The 27,551-nt window shown below is 49.3% G+C and overlaps 1 protein-coding gene across 1 annotated transcript; it reads right to left on the bottom strand.

Moving 5' to 3' along the window:
- Positions 1-25: 25 nt before the first annotated feature.
- VWA5B2 (von Willebrand factor A domain containing 5B2) lies at positions 26-11,838 on the bottom strand. The gene is made up of 20 exons (XM_036243132.1): positions 11,808-11,838; positions 11,445-11,589; positions 11,196-11,366; positions 8,744-8,963; positions 8,406-8,563; positions 7,754-7,885; positions 7,395-7,519; positions 6,845-7,000; positions 6,272-6,382; positions 5,983-6,191; positions 5,787-5,898; positions 5,115-5,300; positions 3,608-3,779; positions 3,207-3,520; positions 2,541-2,730; positions 2,086-2,439; positions 1,165-1,302; positions 985-1,068; positions 661-905; positions 26-574 (listed from the first exon to the last, which is right to left on the bottom strand). Exons 2-20 carry the CDS (start codon positions 11,581-11,583, stop codon positions 26-28), a joined length of 3,765 nt encoding a protein of 1,254 aa, XP_036099025.1. The 5' UTR covers positions 11,584-11,589; positions 11,808-11,838.
- Between the last annotated feature and the right edge of the window lie 15,713 nt (positions 11,839-27,551).

Here is a 27,551-nt window from a genome sequence, read left to right as displayed (position 1 = left end):
GTCATCAGCCCCATTGTGGCAGCCTTCACATGTTTGCTGGGCTATAACATAGCAGGTGTAGTTGCAAGTTCTGGTCCCAGTGGCGCAGCAGCAGGAAGAGACCCCGGGCTGCAGCCTTGAGAGCAGCCAGGTCAAGGCCATCTGGCAAGTGCTGTGCTCGAAGCCAACAGTCGGCTTTAGCTGCTGCCAGTTCCCACTCGCCAAAGGCAGAGGCACAGCGGTGCTCCAGCCACGCAAGTGCCACTGCTGTGGCCCAGGTCCGGCCCCGCAGGTCAGCACCGCTTGGCCCTTCTGCCCCCTCTGAGGCCTCAGTGTCTGAACCTTGCCCACTATCCACCTGGCCTGGACCCTCGGAGCCTGAGCTGGGGGATGGACTGCAGGAAGCTGTGGCACTATCTCGCTGGCTGACACCAGGGCCCAGAAGTGCCCAGGGAGATGAAGCTGAGGTGGGGCTAAGGCTGGCACGATGTGCAGCAAAGGGTGAGGCACGGCACAGGCGCTCCTGTGGGATGTGCACCGCGGTGCAGAAGGGCCCGTCCAGGCGGAAGGAGCCTGGCGCCTCTTGCAGCCTCACCTGAGGAGAGAGGAGGTGGGGGGAGAAGTGAACTGAGACAGTGCCCTGGCCTTGGCAATGCCACCCTCCACCTCCCGAGTCCTCACCAAGGGGAGGTAGTCATGGTTGCTGCCTTCACTGTTGCCATCATTGGCCTGGTCTGTGTTAGGGCTGCAGAGTCTATGACTATCTGGGCCTCTGGCCTTCCGATAGCCCAGGCTGAGCCTCAGCGGAGGCTGGGGGGACATGGTATGAGGACCTCCGGTATGGGCTGCAGGGTCCCCCAAAGCAGACTTGGAATTGTCATTTTGGTCCAGGTCCGAGCCACCTGCCAGAGAGCCTCCCTGAAGGCCTGCAATGGAACCAGTCAGTGCCAGTGGTGATCCCTAAGCCTTGGTGCTCCTTACCATTTCCCCAAATTTGAGTATTACCTTTACAGTGGACAACTGTGGGCAGAGGTGCTGCATCTGGATGGCCCTGAGAGGCAGGAAGGATGCCTGGGGGCTCAGCTGGTTCTGCAGGGGCACAGAAGACGGGGCTGAGGTTTGTCTGGGAGGGTGGCCAGTGAGGTGAGGACCAGCACCTGAGAGGTTACCGGGGAGGGACTGTACCTGAGCTCCGCACCTGCAGGGCTGAGGGCAGGACCTCCCTAGTGGTAGCATCCACAGCTATGGGGCAGGTGAAGCAGGAGGGGGCAGAGCTGACCTTGCTAGTCTGAAGGGCTCGGAGCCAGGACCTCCGGGCATGGCCTGTGAAACCAAGGAGCAGTTTGCTGAACAGGAAGGGGTGTACCCCTATCCTCTACCCTCCACCCTCTACAGAGGGCTTTATAGAAAAAACTCTCAGTGTTCCCATACCTTCTCTGCTCACTTTTGAACAGAGTAGAGTTTCTCAGGATCAGGACCAGCTTGGATTCCCCAACTTTGACAAGAAGTATTTAGACTGAACCTTCAACCCATAGCAGGGCTAGGCCCCCTGGCCACCCAGAAATTCAACATTCTGGACACCACTCAGGAAGCACTGCCTGGTGCCTTTTCCATCACTCATTTCAACACTGTCCAGTAGAACTTTCTGTGATGATGGGAATGTTCTTTATCTGCATAATCAATATGGTAGCCACTAGTCATGTGTGTCTATTAAGCACTTAAAGTATAGCTAGTGTAACTGAAGAACTGAAATTTTAACTTTATTTGGTTTTAATAGTCTTCCTAAATGACATTTGTTTTTATGTTATGGTCACTATAAGTTCTTACCAGATCTCGTTTCCCTCTATTGACTGCTAAGAAGCTTGCCAATTTTGAGTCCCATGCTTGCAAAGGCACATAGCCTTATCATGGTGCACATCTTTAATAAAACCTCATTCTCCCCTCCCTTTTATTATCCGTTTTTCCCCTCATTGCCCTGGTTAATTTTTGTCCCCTTGTCAACGTGGGTGAGCCACCTCAAATTATTCGTGTGCAAGGTATAGAGAGTGATCAAACTCTGCCCCGTACAGGCTCCCTGGACCCTGATTGGGCCCACCAGCAACTCACCCCAGTCAGCCATGGTCTCAGCCCCTCGGAGGGCCAGTTGCTCATTGTCCCGGACCACAGAAGCTGCTGTCAGCCGATGGAGTGCTTGGTCCCAAACACCTTCTCTTTCATGGGGTGATGGAGGCAGTGAGCCATCATCCCCAGGCCCCCATAGTGTCTCGAGCCCAACACCCACCTCCCAGCACATAGGCTGCTCCCCACACAGGGCCCGGATCACCACATGGCAGCGTGGAGCCTGGGGAGGCAGTGGCACTGCTGGGGGGGTGGATTCCCCATCAGGGGGCACAGCTGTGAACAAGAAGGGTGGTTCCATCAACATGTCCCAGTCCATGGGGGCTGGGGAGAGCAGGTTTCCTGAGGAAACAATAGCAGGGACAGGGGCAGTGTGGTACCCTGGGCTCCACCTTCCCAAGGCCTCGTTGGTGTCAGAATCCAACTCTCCATCCAACCCTTACCTGAGTCATCCAGGCCTTGTCCCAGCTGCTGCCCTGACTCAGGGCCTGGCCCATCTGTTGCTGCACCCAGGGAGGGGTACCGGGGACGGCCAGGGACTGGGTTCACCTGGCCTGGGGGTGATGAGAGGCTTCGGCCAGCCAGAGCTGCCCTGCATTGACGGTTCAGCACCTCAGCACTCAAAGCCCCAGCCTACATGTAAAAAGTGGGGTCCTCTGGCCAAGGAATGCAGAGCTCCTGGTCATCATACACAACTGGCCACATGTCTCTGTCTGAAGCCCTGAATGGCTGCTTACCACCCTTAGGAGAAAGGCCTGGCTCATGGCCTCTGGCCCCCTTTCCACTGTCATCTCACTCTACACCCTGTCTCTCACTTAAGGTTGTTATTTGTCTGTTTCTGTTCATGTCATGTCTCCCTGCCTGGCTCACTTCTGTTTATTCTTGCAGATAATGCCTCTTGCTTTCCTCACTCCCTCAGACAGGGTTAGTCCCCATAACAACATGTCCCTGTGTCCATCACTGTATGTTACATGGTACCATCTTTATAGATGTACCACCCAACTCTTCAGCTAGACTACGCGGTAGCCACTGCACAATGTATGGCATACAGCACATGGGCAGTAAATGTTTGCTGGGTATATGGTAAATGAATGTGTACTGAATCTCACCTTGACTTGCACCAGTGGGGGTGGAGGCAGTGGGCAGGAGCGGGACCCTGCAGGTTCTCCCCACGCCAGGCTGCGGCAGCCCTGCTGAGAAGGGGGTTCCAGGGGAACACTGCCCTCGGGGGAGCCAGGGCCCTGGGAGCCAGGGGACTCACTGCTGCCTGTGGAGCCGGGGCCTGGCTCAGGGCTGGCAGAGCAGTGGGTGAGCACATACTGCTCCCGGATGTATGAAGACTGGAAGATGCGACGCCATATGGCCGTGTCAGAAGAGGGGTTGGGTCCAGGGTCTGTGACTGGGTCTGTCAGAGCATCAGCACCTAATGGAAGCAGGAAAATGGACCCCAGCCTGCCTCTCCCACTGCCCACTCCTCCAACACAGCCATGCACATATACCCAGCACTCACTCTGCTCTGAGTCCCCAGCAGCCCATGGGCTGGACAGCTCTCCCGGCATAGTGCCTGTTCCCAATGGCTCTGAGGTGCCAGTGGGCTCAGTGCCAGGGCTGGTGGCAGATGGTACTTCCTCTGGGGATGGGAAGACAGAGCCGCCCAAGCTCTGCCAGCCAGGCGCTTGGCCCTAGAGAGGAGTGGTCATTGGGAAAAAAACAGATTGTAGTTATAGACTACCTCTTTCCAAATAGGATTTAAGATGGCTAACTGCAAAGGCAATAAAGTTAATAAACCAGAAATGAAAGCCCAGTACTAAGGAAGGAGGAAGCATCCACACTGACCATAGGGTTGATAGAGCTTCTGTGGCTGAGCTTTAGGTCTGGCCCTGCGCTTCCTGGCAACCAGGCAAAAGGCAAACAGTCCATTATATAGCTCTCATGATCAAAAAGGAGGAAGCATGCTTAGTTCTTCTAGAAAGAGAAAGCTTTTCATAATAAAAATAACTATCATATCTCAAACTCCTATGTATCAAGTATCCTACCAAGAGCATATACATTATGACCTCTAATTACAACAATCCTATGAAAAAAATCAGTATGAAGAGCCCTGGCTGCTTTGGCTCAGCAGTTAGAGTGTCAGCCAGAAGGGTCATGGGTTCAATTACTGGTCAAGGGCAAACACCTGGGTTGCAGGGTTGATCCCCAGCCCTGGTTGGGGCATGTGTGGGAGGCAACCAGTTGATGTGTCTCTCTCACATCAATGTTTCTTTCCTTCCTCCCCTTCTACTCTATCTAAAAAAAAAAAAAATCAGTGGAAAACATATCCTCAGATGAGGATTAACAAAAAAAATTAATCAGTATGAGGAAATGGTCTCAGAGAGGTTAAGTGACTGCCCAGAATCAAATGACTCATGCCTGGGAGAGCTGAGATCAGAGGTTTCATCTAGGCCAGTGGTTCTCAACCTGTGGGTCACGACCCCTTTGGGGGTCCAACGACCCTTTCACAGGGGTTGCCTAAGACCATCGGAAAACATATTTCTGATGGTTTTAGACCGCTCTTCTTTCTGTCTCCAGGCGGGTCTGTCCACATGTATGTGGGTACATACAACATGAGGAACTGTATTAAAGGGTCACAGCATTAGGAAGGCTGAGAACCACTGATAGGCTGTGCTGCACCGATCCCTGAATGCTACCAGAGGTAAGTGGGTGGTGCCTTCTGCAGGGCACTGTGTGAAGTAATGAGCAAGTTTTGACTAGAATCTCACAGCAAATACTAGAGCTGTTCTGTGTCTGTGTGATTTAGTGACCTTGGTAAAAGCCAAGGGGAACACTCTACAGGACAACTCCGTGGAAGACCTCAGGAGGAGGCAGGTTGCAGTCACCTTGGGGGAGGTGATCTCTGAGGAGGCCTAGAGGTAGTAGGAGAGTTTGGCAGAGACACAGGAAATGGAAGAAGGGTTTGGAAGAGATGCAGGGGCTTCAGCCATCCCAGGCCCATCTCCCACACCCCAGCCCAGGCCTACCCCAGGGGGGCGGGGCCGGAAGCTGTCCACCCTGAAGAGTGAGCAGTAACCCAGCAGCTGGTCCCCAGGGTAGAGTGCTGGGATCTCCCGGGGGGTCAGCAGTGCCTCCACTGCATCCGGCACAAACCAGTCCACAGAGATGTCGCTCAAAGCAGGCTCCAGTGCCTTCCGCAGAGCCTGCACCAGCTGTGAGGAGTGGTCAGAGGGAGGCCATGGGAGAGAAAGAGGTGCCACATAGTACACAGAGAGGAACGGCTGCCCTTCCCCTGATGCCATCTGCCTAGTCTCTGGCTCAGGGAAGCAGGATCAGGCTGGGGTCAGGGGAAAGAATGGGGGTAGGAACAAGCAAAGGGACTGAGTGCAGTCCTCAGGGGTTGGTCTGTCTCCTTGCCTGACCTGTCCCATGTGAATGAGGCAAGACTTATCAAGGATAAGGGACACAACTGAGAATATTTGGGGGTGGTCAGAGGCCGTGCCCTCCCACCTCTAGCCTCCTGAAGCACCCCACAGCAGCACCTGTAGCTCCTCCCCAACTGATATCTCAAAGGACAGTAGGGAATGGAGTTGGGGAGAAGCCAGGAATCCCAATCTGGATTCTGTTTCAGACTCAGTAACTTGGGAGAAAGACTTCCAGGAGTAGGGAACAGGGCCCAGGCCCAGGCTCAAGCTCACCATGGGCTGCAGTCTCTCCCCAGGCCTCGGGAAGTAGGCCTGGCCCCTGCTAAGGGCAGACAGACCCTGAAGCAGCTGGTGGCAGGCAGGCCCTAGCCCAAAGGAGAAGCACCTGGTGAAGGGAGGGAAGCAGCTGTGACCTTCAGGAGCCTCTTAGACGGTCAATCTCAGTCACCTGTCTCTGCCCACCCCATACCTGGCTGCCCCTCTGTGCCACCTCATGAGCTCCAGGGCTTGGTGGGTAGTGATGGCCATGGGTGAGGCAGCCGTGAGCAGGAACAGCTGCCGAGGGTGGGCCCTGTGCTGGGGCTGCCTCACGGCCCAGTCCAGCACAGCCAGCACATCTGGGGGACCTCCCACAGCCTGCAGGGTCTCAACACTCTCACAGATCAGCTTCACAGTGTCCTGGAGAGAGAAGGCACAGGCTGGGCCGTGCTGAGCTGAAACATCTCCACTAGGCCCCCACATTGCTGGACAACACTCACATCACTGCAGAGCCTGCTCTCAGGGAAGAGGGGCTGCACTGCTGTGCCAAACACCGCCAGGTTGATGAGAGTCTGGGCCGGGAGTGACTTCACGGCCAAAACAATGGCATCCTGGGGAGGAGCAGGGAGCACAGTGTGAGGCAGGCCCACAGGCACTGGTAGAGAGCAAGGGACACCAGATCGCCTGCCTTCCCCAGGTTGTGTGTAAAATGAGGGCCTGGATGAGGTGGTGATCTGGGAGAGACCCTATGTATATCAGACTGTGTGAGAAAGACTGTAAGTAAGAACTGGGAGTGTGAGGGAGCCTCTGAGTATGCGTGAGAGGCATCTGTGTATGTGACTCTGGAGGTGTATATGACACTTGGCTTTGGGGTTAGGTGTGACTGAATGCAACTTTATGTATGAGAGAGGCTCTTGGAATCTAGGAGAGACACGTCTGTGTGAGTATGAGAGAGAGAGAGAGAGAAAGAGAGAGAGCACCGCGCGAGAGCACGCGCGCGCACACCACAGCCCACCTCAGACCCACTGTCCCACCCAAGCCCCAGGCCTGCCCACACTGTGCCCCCTACAGGCCTTGTGTGCTACACCACTGCCATCCAACAGGAAGAGGAGCTCTCGTGTAGCTGTGCCCAGGTATCCAGGCTTGGAGCTCAGGTCCGGGCAGAAGCTGAGCATCAGCACAGGGTTCAGCAGGATGTCCTTGTGGAAGCGGCGCTGCAGGAACCACACCTGAATATGGGAGCTCAGAGTCACCCTGGGCCAGGCCTGGTTTAACTCCAACCTGGGCTGGCAGCAGGACTCAGCCCTGGGGCCTTTTTCTATCTAATCCGGCTAGAGGAGTCATCTTTTTGTAGTCATTTGAATAAAAGCAAGAGCAGAGGCAGGTGGCTGTCATCTGCCTACATCAGACGTAGCCCCCGTTCTCTGAGACACATCCCAGGGAGGCCTGTATGGGCCCTCCTGTGACAACACTCGTCAGCCCTTTAGGATGGTGGTGGCAGCTACTGAGAGGTCTTACTGAGAGCAGAGGCCCCCCACTCATCCCAACATGAATCTGCGCTCCTGTTCCTCATGCACAAATGTAGCCACACCAGGGGCCAAGTCAGGCCCCCGGCAGCTATACCTGCCGGTCCCCATCACTGTTTCTTCGCTGTAGCCTCTGGAAATCCCGGCGGGCCCTCACTCGGGCCTCATATTCTGCTGAACTCAGGCTGCCGGCCTCCAGCGTCAGGTGCGGCTGGTGGGGTTCTGAGGAGGAGGGAACACAGCTCTGTCAGGGAAGTCCCTGTCTCTGGACCCCAACTGCCCATCCTGCTGTACAGGGAGGATCCTGTAGGTCCAACCTCCTTGCACCACCAGGCTCACCCTCACAGATGACTGGGTCCATCTGGCTAGGGGCCCAGAAATCTATACTTGAAAAATGCTACCCAGGTGTTCCTGAAGCTGGTCAGAGCTGGCCCACTGTGTGCCCCATTCTCTCACCACTAGGATGCAGAAGGATCTCCAAGGCCCGGTCACAACGGTGGCCCTCTGCCAGTGTGACACAGATGGTGGCTGCAGAACTGGCATGAGGTGGGGCATCTGCCCGCAGAGCATGAGAGGGGCTCTCCAGGCCTGAGGGACATAGAGGCAGAGAGGGGTGATGATTACCCCACCCCAAGTCAGCACTAAGAGCATAAACATCACCTTCCCAGACCATGGAGGGTCGGGGGAACAAGGATCACACTGATTCAGCTCAGCTCTCAGAGCCTGATCATAGGCTCAGATGGACAAGGGGGGATTTGCCTGCTTTCATGAGCTGGGAGGCAGATTCTCAGATCTGTTCCTGACTAATCAAACAGGTTGATGATTTAGCATCCTCTCCCACTTCTTGCACAAGGAAACTCCACTTCATCACTTAGACTGGTCTCACTGTAAGCCTCTCTTTTCCCATTGGTGAGTGGGGTGGTATGTAAAAAATGACACTAACAAACTGAGGGGGGGGGGGTGTGTTGTATAGTAGTATCCAGAGGATGCTCCCACTGTGAGATTAGAGGTTCCTGTCTTAGGTCCCTGCCTTCTTTCTGTCCTGTGTTCCTCCCATCCCTAAGCCTTGAATGATTTCCCAGTCAGCCTCGCTGGGAGGGGCACCCACCTGCCAGGAGGCATGGCCCAGTCACCAGCATCTCGAAGGAGAAGGTGTATGGGGCAGGGCAGCGGGCAGGGCCTAAAAACACGTCCGGAGGGGCAGCTGGCTCTTCCCAGGCCAGACCTTCCTCCTGAGGGCTGCCCACCCCAAAGCAGCTGGTAGGGCTGGAAGGGAGCATGAGGAGGTTCACTGGGCCATTACCAAGGCCCCTAGCCCCTCTGGCTGACTGGCCCCAACCCTTTTCCACCCAGCCCATCCCAAGGGGCACCCTGCCAGAGCCCCCTCACCCGCACTAGACCCAGAGAAGCCGAGGGAGGGACGAAGAGAATCACCATAGGCCCAACCTGTCGTCACAGAGCCCCGAAGGTCTGGGGGGGCCTGGTGGACCTGGCGGGGCCAGTGGGGTGAGCACGGAGGGCAGAGCCATGCACAGCACCCCATCAGGCCTTGAGGGCAGCTCCCGGCTGCTGCACAGGGTCACTGTCATGGTGCCAGCCGGGGTGATGAGGCCAGTGGGCAACACCAGTGTGGACCGGGCCTGGGCCAGATCCAAGACAAGATGACCTATGATGAGTGAGAAAAGGGGTCAGAGGGGTCTGGAAGCAAAAGACATGAGGGAAGATAAGGGTGGGAGCAGATATTGAGTCAGGGGAGCCTGGGCAAGGGGTACTTTGTGGGGTTGGAGAGACAATGGGCTAGTGCATTGGTAATGCAGGATGGAGACATGAGATGAATAACAATAGAAAGAGGTAGACTGATGGTAAAAGAATCTGGCTGTCATTAGGAAAGGAACAGTGACAACACTGCTAATGGAGGGCTGAGGAGAACATGGCATGTTCACACCATGCCAAGAGTCAGGACCCATACGTTCTGTTCCTCTGCCCCTGTCTGCCCCTATCTATTCAACCCTTGGGCTTCTTCTTCTTAAAGGACCATGCCTTGAGGACTGACATTTCCAGTAGTCTGGGACCAGATATCCTTTGCTCATGAATAGTAAGGAGTTCCCTACTGCCCACTTGGAGTGGCTTCAGAATTTTCTACTCAAGAGGAGTTTAGGAGCAGTAATCTTGGAAGCTGGCCAAAGAATATAAAGCTGTATTTACATACCAAGTAAAGCATTTTACTTAGATCATAGATTTATTTGGGGACTAAGAGGGAAATGGCCAGGTGTATACAGTGGCAGTCAAGGCCTTTCAGTGGTTCTCAACCTTTCTAATGCTGCTACCCTTTAATACAGTTCCTCATGTTGGATGTGGGCGTGTCTGCACGTGGGCAGACCCACCTGGAGATGGATAGAGGAGCGGTGTCTCGGTTCCTAAGACCATCGGAAATATGTGTTTTCCGATGGTCTTAGGCGACCCCTGTGAAAGGGTCGTTCAACCCCCCCAAAGGGGTCACGATCCACAGGTTGATTACTTGTTTGTTTGTTTTTTTATCCTCACCTGAGACATTTTTTCCTTTTTTGTTCAGATAGAGTGGGAGGGAGAGAGAGAGAGAAATATCAAGGTGAAAGGAACACATCGAGTGGCTGCCTCCCACAGGGCCCAACCAGGGCTGGGGACAAACTGCCAACAGAGGTGCATGCCCATAGCCAGAACTGTACCCTGGTCTCTCTGGACTGCAGGTCAATGCTCTAACCGCTGAACTAAATTGGCCAGGGCACGACCCACAGGTACATGGTCTGGCCCCAGCCTACAGTTACAGCCCTATCCATTCTTTTGAGAAATGCATGCTGAATAAAAGGGGAAACAAGATGGAGGGTAAGAAGGAAGGGCTTCCTTCTCAACCAGCTGAGGCTTCGGGGACAGCCTGCTACCATGGAGAAAGCACAGTTTGAGTCTTGGCTCTGCGGCTTCTAACTTTGTCCTTTGGTAACTCTTGTTTTGAGGGGCCTCAGTTTTCTCATCCATAAAATGGGGGCCATAGTAACTATATCTCAAAGATCGTTGTGAGGAATAAATGAAATAATATATGCAAAGCATCCAACACATAAGAGATCATTGCTGTAATTTTCATCACCTATGACAGGGAGGAGAACAACAATTGCATTCTGACAGGTATGAATGCAATTTAGGTAATGCCAGTGATTGGGCTTTCTCAAGTGTAAATCATTATAAACACGAGGTATTTTATTACCATCACCCAATACAACTTAATTCCAAACCTTTGCTTACACCATTGCCCCTGCCTGGGATGCCTTTCCCCTCCTCTCCACTTCACCATGTCCTTCTTCCTTTCAGTCAAATGCTGGCTCCACTTCTACCTGGAACATTCCTCACTCTGGCTTAACTACCTGCTGGGCTTATGCCAACTGGCAACACCACTGGATTCTGTCCCTCTTCTCACTCGAATGGTAAATCCCATGTACAGAAATCAAATGAATGTACAAATAAGTAAATAATAGAATGAAGCACAAGCCATGAAACCTAACATAGGAGTGGGCTTCCATCCTCCAGCACGCGCTGAACCCCTAAGATGCTGGGACTTGGAAAAGACAAAAAACAAACAAAAAAAAAACCGTGTCCCAGGCTCAGGAACTAATACTCCAGAGGGGGACAGACGTGTGACTGCCTGCTGTGTCCTTCTCCCTAGCTGAAAACCTTGGGTCAGGTCTGAATCACAGTCCCTCCGCACCTGGCGCATGTCAGGTGCCCAGTCCACAGCTGTTGAATAAAAGATGAATCAATGAAGAAAAAAAAAAAATCAGTGGCTGGATGGGGCAGGAGGAGGGGCGGGACTCAGAGTCCGTGCAGTTCCGCGGGCTTTGGGGTGGGGGGAGCCGGTCCTTGGACTCACCCTGCGCGCAGCGGCGGGGCGTCGAGGTCCCCAACGCGGGACCCAGGGCGCGGCAGCAAGCTGCCTGCGATCGACGCCGACTCTGTAGCTGGAAAGAGACGCGACGTCCGGCCGCCTCCGCCTCAAAGCCTGACACCACCTCGGCCTCCGCCAGCGGGTACACGAACACGCCTGGGGCGGGGGGCACAGGCGGCGTCGGATCTCGCCCGGCACCGGCTCCCCACCACCCTGCGCCCCCTGCGGCCTCACCGTCCACCGGCTGCGGCTGCGGGTTGTGGTAAGTGAGCCGGGCCCGCAGGCTGAGGCAGGGTCCGTTGGCGCAGGCCCGGACCCACGAGTCGGTGAGGGGCAGCGGCGTCCAGCTGGAGGGGCAGTACAAGCCGGGCATGGTGCCCTGCGGGAGGGGTGCTCGGTGAAGGAGTTCGCAGGGTGAGCCCACGGCAACCCACCCGCGCTCGAGAAAGCCTGCGGGAGCTTTCTAACTCAGGCAAGAGGCCGGGGCCTGTAGGGGGCGCAAGGCTGCTCTGGGGCTCGGCCGGCCGACAGGTGAAAAAGAGAGGGCGGGAAGGAGGCGGGGAGGGGGATGGCGAGACCCACATCCTCGCCGGTTACCTGGGAAGCCGGGTGGAGCGCAGCTCCGGGCAGCTCGGGGACCCGGGGAGCGGAGGGTTAATGATTAACTGGCGCTCTGGGCGCCAAGCAGTCCGTCCGCTGGCTCCTCTAGGGGCGAAGGGGAGGGGGTGTCACAGCTGTTCCATCGCCCGCTCCCGAGCCTCACCGCCGCCCCGTACCTGCCGGCCCCCCGGGGCTCCCCGCGGCTGCCAGCTGTCGGAAGTGGCGCGGGTGGAGAGATGGAAGATGCTCTGGGTGGGGAGCAAGGTTTTAAAGGGCCAGTATCTTCCTGGGCGCCCCCAGCCCGGCAAGGTGCAGCAGGGGCGGGCGGGGAGTCTAAGGGCTGCAGTGCTCTCTCCAGCGCCTCACCTGACCTGAGTGCGGAGAAAGACTGCAGGCCAGAGTGTGTGTGTGTGTGGGGGGGGGGGGGGGGTAAGGGGGGCAGAGAAGAACGCGGTGGGGAAGCGAACGGAGGGCGTCTTCGGAGGCAAGGCCGGGAGAAGTGTAGGAGCAAGGTGAGTCGGTCCAGGGCACCTCTCCCCACCCTGGCAGAGCTCATCTGGGAGTGGGAGGCGGCAGCTGCCGTCGCCGCCGCCCCCCACAGCCTAGCTGTCAGGGGATGTTGTGGGCTGGGTGGGTCTAGGGATCATCCCCTCCCCGCAGGCAGTCCCAGCCTCACCGTCGCGTCCTCTGCGGGGTTCTGGGCGCTACGACGGGACCAGGTTTGTGGTTCCGCCTCTGCACCCGGGGCCGCACTCAGTCAGGGCACCTGCGGGGCTCCGGCTCTCGACTCCCGCAGGGGCCGCTCTGAGTCCGCCGAGGGGCGTCGGCCCTGAGGGTGCTGGTCCCGCCCCTGTTCGGAAAGGCCGCCCCTCTGGCCCGCCTCGGCTCCGCCTGCCGCTGCGGCGGGGCTGGTGCTCCCTACTCCCCCAGCCCCCTCCCGCTGCGTGTGCGTACCGCCTCCGCGCCAGCCCTGGCGATTCCAGCCAGACCCGGTACTGCAGTGCAGGGACCGCGTCCCCGCCGCCGCACAGCCCCCCATCCATGCGAGACTGAGGCTTCCGAGGCCCCACCCTTTCTGTCCTTCAGGAAGCGAGGCGTCCTGCAAATGCTGCTCAGTCTGCAGCCCCCTAGCATTACAGCGACCACAACTATCCCAATGTCAGCCCCCACCCCGCCCCAGCCCTAGCTAGGCTTTCCATCTCTGCAGTGACCCTCCGGCATCACTGCAGCGAACCAAGCTCCCTATCAACGCTGGACCCCACACCCCAACAAGCCATCCCATTTCCTTTGCAAAGTGCTCCTTCCTCACTGCAGAAACCTTCCCCCAGCCCTGCAGGTATCTTCAGCTTGTATGATCATTTCAATGACCAATTACTCCAAGCAGAGGTCCCCGTCACTGCAGCGACTTCCCCCCACCAGGAAGCAGGCAGCTTTCTCACCACTGCAGTACCATCTCCCCACTTTTTTCTGGGGTGGGGAGGGTGGGCAGGATCACCCCACCCCCGCCAGGCTTTAACTCCCGGTACTTCAGTTGCCCACCGCCTTGGAAATGAGGCCTCCCAGCCGGCAGAACCTTCTAGGGGCTGCCGACTAACCCCCATTGTGGCAGTGATCCCCACCCCAACACTGCAGCAGGAGAAAAGAGTTCTGCTTATAAACAGGTTCCTTTATATTGGCAAAATCTTCCTGCAACTTGAAAGTGTTAGGCCGCAGAAGTTTAGGGAAGTCTGTAAAACCTCTCCCCAGTGCCTGGCAACAAGTCTGGGAGTCCTGAGAAAATGACCACGTTAGGGGGTCACCTATGCTAGCTTTCTTGCAGAGACCATGCTCAGATTCTGCAAAGATAACTTGAGGAGAGCTGAGAGTGAGGGGCAGCAGGTGGGCAGTGGGCTTTCAATTTTCACGCCTCCCCACTTTATTCTTCTGATTCCAGTGACCATCACCACCATTCTGCCCCCAAGGGGATCCCCTGCCTCCTTGAGCCCCTGAGCCCTTAATCACATTTTTCTTTGCTCAAACCACTTAGCATGGTGGCCTTCACTTGGTCTTTTCCCAAGGAACTTCATGGGTGGAAAGGCACAAGGATGACACTGAAACCACAGACACCATCACAATGACCCAGTCCATAGGGAGCTCCAGCTGCATTCTACCCGTTCTTTCCACACTATCTGAGCCATGTTTCCATTGACACCTGTCCTCCCTCTCTGCTGAACCCACCTTCAGCCACTTTCTAAGTGAGCTTCCCTCTTGCAGGTTTGGGGAGAAACAGCAGGTGGTGAGTGGGCAGATGGGCCATCCAGGTGTTCCAGGTCTCCAGGCAGGACCAATCCAGGCTCTGAGGCTCCACGAAAGTCCAGGCTAAGGGTCACCTCCCCATGGGGTTTTGTGCTCTACCCATTCTTCAAAAGAACCAAGAGCTGTATATGGCCCTCAGGCCAAACATGAAGCTGTAGTGAACTGTCAATAGGGAGCCTCAAACACATGGAAATAGAAAAAGAGGTCCTTCTCTTTGGTTCTGAGAATAGCTTGGATGTACAACAGTATTCCAGGAAGATGGTGTTCCTGTCAGAGACTAGATAACACACTGGTAGAAGCCAAACTTTGCTGGGAAGCTGGACTAGCCCTGAGATCCTGCTGGAAAGGCTGTCTTAGCTGAGGCAAATAGAGGGAGACAGGCCAGCAGCTCCAGCTCTACAGGAGGTATAAAGCATCCTGCAGGATGGGGCAGGGCAGTGCAGGCTGTGTGGCACCAGGAAGAAGAGGCTCTTTGTGGGGACAGCAAGCAGAATCTCTAAGGCCAGCTGGGAGCACCCTGGTGGTAGGGCTGGCTGTAGAATGGCAAGCAGCAGGGGACAGCTCAGCGCAAGAGAGCCCAAAATCAGGTTCCAGGGGGCAGAGGAGATCCTAGGCAAAGCCAAGGAATGGCATGGTCATTGGATTGTCTGCTGTGTGCCAGGAGTAATACAGAGCTAAAAATAACAGTTTCTGTCTAAAAAGGCTCATACTTTGGTGAAAAAGTCTCATACTTTGATCAGAAATCGATTCTCGTTCCTTTTTGTCTTTCATAATACAGTACTGACATTTTTAAAAAAGAGTTCTGGCCCGTTGTTTTGTAGAATGACCCTCGGTTTGTGTTTGTCTGTTGTTTGCTCATGATTAGATCCAGGATATTCACTTTTGGCAGGTATATCACATAAATAATGTAGCATTTTTACTATATCACTTTAGGGGTTTGTGTCAGTTACTGGTGATGTTAACTGTGATCATGGGATTAAAGTGGTATATTAGGGTTCTCCAATTAGAAGTAAAACCAATATGAGATGTATCTGTAGCTGTGTGTGTGTGTGTTTATTATAAGAAATTGGCTCACCCGTTGGCCTGCGGTCCAGAGAGACCCGGGTTCGGTTCCTGCTAAGGGCATGTACCTCGGTTGCAGTTTGGCCCTGGCCCTGGTCGATGTCTGTCTCTCCCTCTCTCTCCCTCCCTCCTTCCCTCCCTCCCTCCCTCTCTCCCCCTCACCAAGAGGCCCACACCAAGACACATCATCATCAAAATGCAAAAGGTTCAAGACAAAGAGAGAATCTTAAACGCAGCAAGAGAAAAGCAGATAATTACCTACAAGGGAGTTCCCATAAGACTGTCAGCTGACTTCTCAAAAGCAACTTTGCAGGCCAGAGGTGAGTGGCAAGAACTATTCAGAGTGATGAAAAGCAAGAACCTACAAGCAAGATTACTCTATCCTGCAAAGCTGTCATTTAGAATCGATGGCAATATAAAGACTTTCCCAGACAAGAAAAAGGTAAAGGAGTTCATCACCACCACACCATTATTATATGAAATGATGAAGGGTCTTTTTGAAGAAAAAGATAAAATATATGAACAAACAAAATGGCAATGAATACGTATCTATCGACAATGGAATCTACAAACAAAATGAACAGGCAGAACAGAAACATTCTCATAGATACAGAGAACATTTTGTTGGTCGCCAGATGGAAGGGGGGTTGGAGGAATGGGTGAAAAAGGTGAAGGAATTAAGAAGAACAAATAGTCTGTACAGCAGAGCTTCACAAAATTGAAGAAAAATGTTAATGTTCAAGTTTTCTTATCTTGTGTTTAGAAGTTGTTGTGGTTTTTTGTTTTGTTTTGTTTTGTTTTGTTTTTGTAGATTTTGGTGTTAATAGACCAAATAAAAAAGAAGAAGAACAAATTGGTTGCTAGACTGATAAACCTCAAGGGAAGGGGAGTTTGGGGGGTGGGAAGAAATAAACCAAAGAATTTACATGCATATATGCATAACCAATGGACACAGACAACAGTTTGGGAAAAGGCATGAGGGGGGTGGGAGTGAGGATGAGGGGGTCAATGGGCGGAAAATGAGGAACATCTGTAATACATTCAACAATAAAGATTAAAAAATAAATAAAATAAAAAAGAATGAGTTCTACTTATGTACATTGATGAATAAAAAAAAAGCAAATTGCAGAATGATGTGACTCCATTTTTATAAAAATAAGTAATTATCAAAGTCCTCTAGAGATAATATCAATCTGTAGTGGAAAATTCCTGTTAGGAGAGGAATTTGATGAGTAGGTGATTGAATCACCCTGGCAGTCACTCCTATTACTTCTTTCCAAAACCCTAGGACAGGTCAATTACCTCCTCCCCTCCTGCTTCTCCCTAAAATAAATAGCTTGGTGCGAGTGATTAATTGTATGCTCTCTGTCCTAGGGCTCTTCCTTCCACTTCCCTTGAACTCACCAGGACTGCATGAGAATCAAGTGGGCCTTCAGACCTTTCCCAATACCCCTTACCAGGCAGAATAGCTGATACCCCCAGGGGAATATGAGCTTCCCAAGCCAAAATAACCAGACACCTGGAGGGGGTCCAAGTGAAAGACAACATATGCTTTCTGAGGTAAAAATATTCAAAATATTCAAACAGAGAGATCAAGAATTTAGAATAGGGTTTTGACAGATTTGGCAGCAGACCAAAGGGTCTGGGATTTGATTCCTAGACAAGGGCACATACCTGGGTTGCAGGTTTGACCCCTGGCCCCGGTCAGGGCTGTGCAGGAGGCAACCAATAGATGTGTCTCTCTCATATCAATGGTTCTCTCTCTCCCTCCCTCCCTCCCTCCCATCCACTGTATCTAAAAAAAAATCTATGGAAAAATATCCTCTGGTGAGGATTCACAAGAACAAAAAGAGAATTTAGAGTTTTGTTTTGTTTTTAAATTTTTTTTTTTATTCCTCACCTGAGGATATATTTCTATTTTACCATCAGATAGAGTAGGAAGGAGGGAGAGACAGAGAGAAATGTGGATGTGATAGAGCCATATTGACTGGTTGCCTCCTGCAGGACCCAACCAAGGCTGGGACGAACCGCAACCGAGGTACGTGCCCTTGACCGGAATCAAACCGAGACTCATTGGTCCAAGGGCCGACACTCTAACCACTGGGCCAAACCAGCCAGGGCTAGACTAGGTTTTGATAACTATATGAGCAAGAAAGATGTCAGCAATATAAAAAAATCATAAAAATAAATAACCAAGCCCTGGCTGGTTTTGCTCAGCGGTTAGAGCGTCGGCCTATGGTCCAGAGAGACCTGGGTTCGGTTCCCACTAAGGGCATGTACCACGGTTGCAGTTTTTCCCCTGGCCCTGATTGGGTGGTGTGAGTGGCAGCCACTCGATGTGTCCCTTTCACATTGATGTTTCTCTCTCTCTCTCCCCCTCCCACTCTATCTGAACCAAAAATGGAAAAATGTCCTTGGGTGAGGATAAAAAAAATAATAAATAAATAAATAAACAAACAAACAAGTGTAACTACTGATCATGCCAAATTAAGATAATAAAATAACAATGAAAAAAATCTCTGAAATCCCAGCATTTAAAAAAAATGTTTGAGCCCTGGCCAGTTAGCTCAGCGGTTAGAGCATTGGCCCATGGACCAGAGAGCCCTGGGTTTGGTTCCCGCTAAGGGCACATACCACGGTTGCAGTTTGTCCCAGGCCCCGGTTGGGGTTGTGAGGGTGGCGACCACTCGATGCATCTCTCTCACATCAATGTTTCTCTCTCTCTCTTCCTCACTCTCTCCCTCCCGCTCTATCTGAAGATAAATGCAAAAATGTCCTTGGGTGAGCATGAAAAAAAAAATGTTTGAGGACAATACTCATTTAATGGCAAAATCTGAACTGTCACGAGCTATATAATATATAGCATGTAGTTATCGCACTCATTGTGAATATTCATATGTTTTGCAGTAGGAGTATGAATGTGTCTGATTTCAGGAGACTGTTTCAGATCCCACCAGGAGTGTGACATAATATACAGTATTGCATTAGAGTATTATTGTACTCTCTAACTTTCTAAAGTTTGAAATATTCTAAATTTTGAAAAATAAAAACATATTTAAAAAAAGAAAAACATGTGGCCCCAAGTGTTTTAAATAAATGATTGTAGAATCTTAGGTAAGAAAACTACAATTAAAATAAAGAATGTGATAGATGGGATTAATAGTAAGATGGAAATAACAAATTAATGATCCAAACTAGAAAGATATGCCATCATCCTGGATGGAATGGCTTAGCAACTAACAATGTTAGTTTCCCCCCAGTTAATCTCTACATTCAACACAATCCCAATTAAAATCTGTGGGGATTTTCCAAAATGTAATAAACTTACTCTAGTATTTATACAGAGAAATAAAGTTTAAAAATTAGCAAAGTCAATATGTAAAGAAAAAAGAATAAAGAGTGGGGCTTACCCTACCAGATATGGTACTGGTACAAGAACAAATAGACCAATAGAGAACCTGACCCATGAATATAATATAATAATATAATATAATACAATATAATACAATACAATACAATTCAATAGATCATATCATAAATGAAAACATAATATGCAATAAATGTGGCACCACCATCACTGAAGAAAGGATATGTTGTTAAGTAAATAATGTTGGAAAAGCTGGCTCACTATATGGAGAAAGGTGAAAACTGTCTTCCTATACAACAACACATATAAGGATGAATTCTTTTTTTTTTTTTTCCTCATTTATCTTCAGATAGAGCAGGAGAGGGAGAGAAACATTGATGTGAGAGGCACACATCGAGTGGCTGCCAACCGCACGACCCAACCAGGGCTGGGGACAAACTGCAACTAAGGTATGTGCCCTGAGCGGAAACCGAACCCGGGTTTCTCTGGTCTGCAGGCCGATGCTCTAACCGCTGAGCCAAACCAGCCAGGGCCAAGGATGAATTCTAGATGGATTAAACCTAAATAAGAAAAATAAAACTATACAATTAATAGAAAAATAATGAGTGAAGTAAGCCAGTCAGAGAAAGACAAGTATATGATTTTGCTCATATGTGGAACCTAATGAACAAAATAAACTAACAGATAAAATAGAAACAGACTCATAGATACAGAGCAGGCTGACAGCTGTCAGAGCGGAGGAGGGTTATGGGGCTGAGTGAAATAGGTGAGGAGATTAAGCCAAAACAAAAACTCATAGACACAAACAACAGCATGGAGATTACCAGAGGGAAAAGGGTGTGGGGGGAGATAGAAGAGGGTATAGGGTGAATAAATGGTGATGGAAAGAGACTTGACTTGGGGTGGTGAACACACAATACAATATACAGATGATGTGTTATAGAATTGTACACCTGAAACCTTCATAATTTTATTAACCAATGTCACCCCAATAAATTCAATTTAAAAAAGAAAAGAAAAAACAAACAAAAAAAAGCCCTGGCCGGTTTGGCTCAGCGGTTAGAGCGTTGACCTGCGGTCCGGAGAGACCCGGGTTCGGTTCCCGCTAAGGGCACGTATTTCAGTTGCAGTTTGTCCCCGGCCCTGGTTGGTCGTGCGGGTGGCAGCCACTCGATGTGTCCCTTCACGTCGATGTTTCTCTCTCTCTCTCCCTTCCTCTCTCTCCCTCCCACTCTATCTGTACAAAAAATGGAAAAATGTCCTCGGGTGAGGATAAAAACAAAACAAAACAAAAAAATAAATAAATAAATAAATAAAAAAGAAAATAAAATATCGCAGAAAATCTGTCACCTACTGGTAGTGGGGAAGGACTCAAACACTTCAAAAGAACAAATCATTGTTGCAAAACATTGATGATTGTCATTACATAAAAATTAAGTATTGCTTCTCCACAAGATACTTATTAATTACAAAGGGGAAAAACAGCAATTTACAGCATAGAAACCTGGCAGACACCACCTTAACCAAGTAATCAAAGTTAACATCACCAGTAATGGGACAAATTGACATCACATGCCTCCTGATCTGATGCACTGAGAAGACACAGCCTGGATCTAATCACCAGGAGACACCAGACTAATCCGAAGTGAGGGACATTCTACAAAATAAATGTCCTGTACTCTTTCAAAATGTTAATGTCATGAAAGATAAAGAAAGATCGAAGAATTGTTCCAGATTCCAGGAGGCTAAAAAGGCAGGATAACTAAATACAATTTAGTGTGATCCTAGAGTAAAAATATTTTTTTATAAAAGAAATTGGTGGTTCGATTGGCAAAAATTGGATAAACTCTGTAGATTAGATAACAATACTGTATCAATGTTTATTTCCTGATATTTATAATTGTACTGTGGTTATATAAGGAAAAGCCCTTGTTTTTAAAAATAACATATTGGGGTATTTAGAAATAAAGGACTGTTATGTCTACAACTTACTCTCAAATAGTTTGGGAAAAATTATACACACAAATACACAGAGAATGACAAAGCAAATGTGGCAAAATATTAACATTTAGGGAATCTGGCTGAAGGGAAGAGCAGAGTTCTTTGTAATATTTCGTAATGTTTCTCTAAGTCTGAAATGACTTTAAAGTAAAATGTTATAAAAATTAAGAATTTCTGTTTAGCGAAGGACACTAAAGGGAAAGTTAATAGCTGGCACAATGAGAGAAGGTGTTTCCACGTGTATAAATCTACAGATTTACATGTTCATTTGTTTTTTTTTAATTGATTGATTTTAGAAAGGAAGGGAGAGAGATAGGGGGAAACATCAATTTGTTGTTCCAGCTATCCATGCATTTGTTGCTTGATTCTTGTATGTGCCCTGATCGTGGCAACGTTGGTGTATCAGGATGATACTCCAACCGAATGAGCTACCCAGCCAGGGCCTACATGTTCACATGATTAAAGATAGTGTTTGCAGCCCTGGCCAGTTTGGCTCAGTGGTGAGAGTGTCAGCCTACAAACCAAAGAGTCTTGGATTTGATTCCGGTCAAGGGCCCATAACTCAGGAATCTAACAGGCGAACTTTCAGTGCATGGCCCAGCAGAGCCACACAAACTAGGGCACTCGTGTATTACTTCTATATTTTAACAATATTTTTATTTTTAATCCTCACCCAAGGACAATTTTTTTTTCCATTTTTTGTTCAGATAGAGCGGGAGGGAGAGAGAGAGAGAGACATTGACGTGAAAGGGACACATCGAGTGGCTGCCACCCGCACAACCCAACCAGGGCCAGGGACAAACTGCAACCGAGGTACATGCCCTTAGCGGGAACTGAACCTGGGTCTCTCTGGACAGCAGGCCGATGCTCTAACCGCTGAGCCAAACCAGCCAGGACTTAAAAATATTTTTAAAACTTGAAACAATCTCAGTGTACAAAAAATCTAAAGTAAAGAAGAATCCCCCCACCCATGAATCATTTATAAATAGCCAATTTATGTCCCATAACCCTTGATTTAATATGCATTTTCTATAAATTATGACATTCTCTTACATCATCACAACACAATTTTCAGTCAGGAAATTAATTCTACCCAGCAAAGCTATCATTTAGAATACAAAGATAGCCCTTGCCGGTTTGGCTCAGCGGTTAAAGCATCAGCCCACGGACCAGAGAGTCCTGGGTTCAGTTCCTGCTAAGGGCATGTACCTCAGTTGCAGTTTGTCCCTGGCCCTGGCTGGGGCCATGAGGGTGGCGACCACTCGATGTGTCTCTTTCACACAGCGATGTTTTTCTCTCTCTTCCTCCCTCTCTCTCTCCCACTCCATCTGACGATAAATGCAAAAATGTCCTCGGGTGAAGATAAAAAAAACTTAAATAAAGAATACAAGGATAAATAAAGAGCTTTCAAGACAAGAAAAAGCTAAAGGAGTTCATCACCACTAAACCAATATTACAGAAAATGTTAAAGGGTCTTTTTTTTTTAAGAAGAAGAAGAAAAAAGATTAAAATATGAATAATAAAATGGCAATAAATACATATCTATCAACAATTACTTTATTTATTTTTTATTTATTTTCCCTTTTATTGATTTGAGAGACAGAGGAAGGGAGAGGGAAAGAAGGCCGATTGGCTGCCTCCTGCACACCCCCCACTGGGGATTTGGCCCACAACCTGGGCATGTGTTCTGACCAGGAATTGAACTGGCAACCTCTTGGTGCGTGGTTTGACACTCAACCACTGAGCCACACGGGCCAGACTCAAAAATTACTTTAAATGCTAAATTATTAAATGCTCCAATAGAAAGACACAGGGTGACTGAATGGATAAGTAAACAAGACCCATACATATGCTGTCTACAAGAGACCTACTTCAGATGAAAAGACACACACAGACATAAAGGCATGGAAAAAGATATTTCATGAAAATGGAAACAAACAAAAAAGCTGGCGTAGCAATACTTACACTAGGCAAAATAGGCTTTATTTTTTTTGCATTTATCTTCAGATAGAGCGGGAGGGAGAGAGGAAGAGAGAGAGAAACATTAATGTGAGAGTCTCATGGACTGGTTGCCGCCCACATGACCCCAACCAGGGCTGGGGACAAACTGCAACTGAGGTACGTGCTCTTAGTGGGAACCAAACCTGGGACTCTCTGGTCTGCGAGCCGATGCTCTAACCGCTGAGTCAAACCAGCCAGGGCGCAAATTAGACTTTATTTTTTATTTTTTTAAATTTATTTTTTAAAAGTTTTCTTTATTGATTTTTAGAGAGAGAGGATAGGAGAGAGAAACATTGATGAGAGAGAACATCGATTGGCTGCCTCCTGCATGCCTTCCACTGGTGGTTTGGCCCACAACCTGGGCATGTGCCCTGACTGGAAATCGAACTGGCAACCTCTTGGTGCATGGGTTGATGGTCAACCACTGAGCAACACTGGCTGGACTGTATTTTATTTCTTTCTTTCTTTTTTATCTTTACCTGAGGACATTTTTGCATTCATCTTCAGATAGAGTGAGAGGGAAAGAGAGAGAGAGAAACATCGATGTGAGAGAGACACATCTAGTGGTTGCCACCCACACGACCCCAACTGGGGCCGGGGACAAACTGCAACCAAGGTATGTGCCCTTAGCGGGAACCGAACCTGGGACTCTCCGGTCCGCCTGTCGATGCACTAACCACTGAGAAAAACGGCCAGGGCTGGACTGTATTTTCATTCTTAGGATCAAGTCAGCCAAGTGGTCACCTCTGGCTCAGCACTCCTTTCTTATTTTATCTGTTCCATACTGCATTGATCCAGTTCCTTTCTATATTTCAAAAGGCAAAAGTAAAGGCAACAACAGAAATCACTAAAATAAGGGACATTATTAAGGATCTTAAATAGCTGGAAGAGTTTTGAATCTCAGAAATGCAAATAACTTCAAAGAACAGACCCTCATTGTTCTTTTTTAAATCTTCATCTGAGAATATATTTATCTTCAGATGATAGAGAGAGGGAGAGGATGGGAGAGAGAAAGAGAAACATCGACATGAGAGGGACACATCGACTGGTTGCCTCCTGCACAACCCCACCAGGGCTAGGGCGAACCACAACCAAGGTATGTGCCCTTGGCTGGAATCAAACTCATGAATCATTGGTCCACGGGCCGATGCTCCATTGCTGAGCCAAACCTGCCAGGGCTACCTTCATTGTTCTTAAATGTCCTTTGGACACCCCACTTTTGGAAAACTGGCACTGGTCCCCTTACCTCTTTCCCTGAGGTGTCCCAAACTCAGGACACATGCATCTCTTCTCTTGCTTTCTCTCCCCAATGATACCCCAACTCTAGTCTTCCCACCACATATGGGAAAGCCAGATAGCCTTTCCCATATGTGGTGGGAAACTCTAGCCCTGAAAACCCTCCAACATGCAGAACATTAGGGCTTTTCATTTAACAGAACTTACCTTCCTCAGGAGGCATTCCTCCCTTCCCTGTGGATTTTCTGAATTTTTTCAATAACCTTATGCAAATTAGCACCCCATCTTATCCAGAGGAAAATTGTACTCTGAGAGGCACAGAACTTGGTCCAGGGCACTGAACTGGTAAGTAGTGGGGCCAGGCAGAGCAGCCAGTCCTATCGGTCCAGGGCTTAGGCTTTGGCCACATTTTCCCTACTAGGCCAGCTCCAGGGGAGACCCTCAAGGAATGGCTTCATGAACATGAAATCAAAACAAGGGGAGGTGGTGTGCTGTGACTAGAACTTTGATAGCACCTGAATGATTCATTCATTTCCATAAGAAAGCATCTGGATTAGGATCTCTGGGGTTTGAAGCAGCCTCTAGGCTACCCTTCTGGGCAGTGCTGGGATGGGCACTGTGGATTGACACGTCCCTCCTTTAGGCAGTTTGGATCAGATGGACTTAAAAAAGTAGAAGGTGTGGGTACCTGTCATTTTGGCTAAGTCACCGTGACTAAATATGGTGATTTTCAGCCATAGGGAATCATAAACAATATCTCACTAAAAATTAAACAGTGAGAGTTACAACAATCATAATGATTAACATTTATGAAACTACTAGGAACCATAGTGAGAGTTTTGCTTGTATTATTTTATTTAATATTCATCATAACCCTGCAATGTAAGGACCATTATCATCCCCATTTTATAGACCAGGAAACTGAGGTGCTAAGAGGCTTAGTTTGCCAAGGTTACACAGCTATTACCAAATAGAATAAAAACTCGAATGTAGTTCTTTCTGACTTGAATTGGCTGCCTCGAAAAACAAGTTAAATCAAATTCACAGTTACTCCCCCTCATTCCAGGTTCAGAACACTTCTCTAAAAGGATTAAGGTGACATGACTCTGAGTTGCTTATGGGCATGTGACATGAGAATGCCATCCACTGTTTGAATAAATGTGGAACAAAGTTGAGAATAGTGATCTGGAGATGTGAGAAGGCCGGGGGCCCAGATACCTCTGTTCTTGCCCTATCTCTGCATATACAAAAGCATTTGAACCTAAGACACTTGTCATCATTCTGCCTCAAGCTCCAGTCTATAAAAAGGGACCAACTCTTCAGGAGCCACTTAAAAACAGATTATGGAAATGACAAGACTAAAAGAGAACATTGTGAAAGCATTCCTAAGTGTTAAAAATGCTGTAGCATGGGTTGACAAATATTTTAATTTAGGTTTTCAAAGGCCTCTCTATATACAGTAAAGCAGAAATCACTTCAAAACCACCCATTTATTTAACAAAAATAAATAAAATCCTAGAATTATTGACAGGACATGACCTATACATATTATTAGAATGGGCTTCAACTGCATGATTTCTACCTTACCCCATGCAACTCAGCAGGTGCCAGGCAGTCTCGTGCTATACTCCAGCATGCCTGCTTTCTGATGCCTAGCTCAGCAGATGAGGGCTGTGGGTGGCCCTCCTGGGGCAATCATCTTGTGACAGCCTAGAGTATTTGTGTGCACATGTATGAGTCTGTGTCACCAGAGAAGCCCTAGGCTGCCGCCTTCTCACTCCATCCACAAAATGACACCCTTTGGATCCATAGCTCTTTAGTTTACAAAAAAATTTTATTCAGCTTACACAGGGCTTTGTCTCATTTAATCTTTCCAGCGACCAAAAAAAGTAGGCAAGACAAATTGTGTTATGCCCATTTTATGGATAAGGGTAATTGACTCAGGAGAGGTTGACTTGCCTGAGATGCTATCAGTGGTAGAGCTGGGCTATTCCCAGTGCATGATTTTTCCACTATACCATGCTTTTAGTTATTAATATTACAAACCACTGAACCCCCAGTGTGTCAGCCAAGGCCAGGTATTCCTCCTCATTAGCTTGCTCTCCTGAGAGCTTGTTCAAATCCCCTACCTCCCACCCCTGCCCCATGCAATTGAGTTTTAAGTGATGGAATGAACAAACTCACACTAGGAGCTGAGCGGTCGTACAGCATGACAGTTAAGAGCTCCAGGCTAGACTCAGACTGGCCTGGATCCCAGTCCTGTCACCCACTATGTTAACTTCCTGTTTCCTCATCTATAAAATGGGAATATGATTGAGAAGATCGACTGAGTTAGTGGGGGTAAAGGACTTACAAAAGTACCTATTATACAACAAGAGCTCAATATTTACTGTCATTGAAGTTTAAAAACAAAAAAGGCTCCCTGTAATCTGTCTCTTATGCCCCTAAGCTTTCAAAACTTTGGCCCCCCCAAAAAAGGAGTCCTTCCCCATTAGGGCAGAGCAAATAGCCCCTTGCTAAATTCACACACCATCCTTCCTAGTCTCCTCCTGCACCATACTGGCCCCATGCCCTTAAGACTGGATTTTGGTTATGGCCTTCTTGCTGGTTTCTTAATTTTCCCTCTCTCCTCCAATTTCGGTCTCTACTTTTCCTCAAATAATTTCCCCCAAGTACTCATTTCTCAAGCACTTTTACTGAGTACCTATTTACTAGTCACTATAGATGCTGTAATGAGCTGCCCAGGGCCCCTTTTGGGAATGAAGAATTTTCTACCCTAGATGCTGAGTGCTGATGGCAGAAAGTCCTCAGCTGCCAGCCCCTTCGGGGAAAACTGTCTCAGCTAAAGAAACATCTACTCTGCCTGGCCGGTGTGGCTCAGTGGTTGAGCGTCGACCCATGCACCAAGAGATCGCGGGTTCGATTCCCAGTCAGGGCACATGCCCAGGTTGTGGGCCAAACCCCCAGTGGGGGGCATGCAGGCCAATTGATGTTCTCTCTCATCGATGTTTCTCTCTCTCCCTCTCCCTTTCTCTCTAAAATCAATTAAGTAAAAAACAACAAAAAAAGAAACATCCACTCTCAACTTCACATCTCCTCCTGGTTGCAGCCAGCATTCAGACTGATCAACTCAGCAGAATAAAGGCTTGCCTGAGCCATTGCCTCAACTCAAGACAACTCTGAGGGTTACCCAGCTCCGGAACGTGGGGCTAAGGCCTTCAATACTACTCAACTTCTCCCTCAGCTCTATCCTGGTGGTGGTCCCAGGAGCACCCCCCAATAAACACTCTGCATGCTAATTTCACGTTGCTTCCCAGGAAATCCAACTTGTGACAGGCACAAAAGACACAAAGACAAACAAGCCATGGTTTGACCTTCTAGGCTAACAAGGCCAAAGTGGGATCTACCTTAATGACAAGCAGCCCTGGCTGGTTTGGCTCAGCGGTAGAGCATTGGCCTGCGGACCAATGAGTTGTGGGTTCGATTCCAGCCAAGGGCACATACCTTGGTTGCAGCTTGTCCCCGGTCCTGGTGGGGGTTAACCAGTTGATGTGTCCCTCTCATGTCGATGTTTCTCTCTCCCTCTTTCTGCCTATCTGAAGATAAATAGAAAAAAAAAAAATCCTCACATGAAGATTAAAAAAGTAAAAAAAATGGCAAGCAGCTTATAATGGGGGAAGCACAAAGTGCCATGAAGCCCACTTGGAGGGAGGCAGGGCAGCAAGTACATCACTCCAGGTCCAGGGACCCTCAAAGGCCCACCAGCCAGGTTGTGAACC

The sequence above is a fragment of the Molossus molossus genome, unplaced genomic scaffold (assembly GCF_014108415.1).
Source record: "Molossus molossus isolate mMolMol1 unplaced genomic scaffold, mMolMol1.p scaffold_m16_p_5, whole genome shotgun sequence".
NCBI classification, from domain to species: domain Eukaryota; kingdom Metazoa; phylum Chordata; class Mammalia; order Chiroptera; family Molossidae; genus Molossus; species Molossus molossus.
This window is presented reverse-complemented; position numbering and strand designations above follow the sequence as displayed.

Coding starts and splice junctions, on each gene's coding strand:
- VWA5B2 (XM_036243132.1), bottom strand. CDS start 11,583: ATGCCCGGCTTGTACTGCCCCTCCAGCTGGACGCCGCTGCCCCTCACC. Junction 8,964..11,195: donor GCCCCGCCGCTGCGCGCAGG/GTGAGTCCAAGG, acceptor CACTCATCATAG/GTCATCTTGTCTTGGATCTG. Junction 906..984: donor CACAGTTGTCCACTGTAAAG/GTAATACTCAAA, acceptor GTTCCATTGCAG/GCCTTCAGGGAGGCTCTCTG.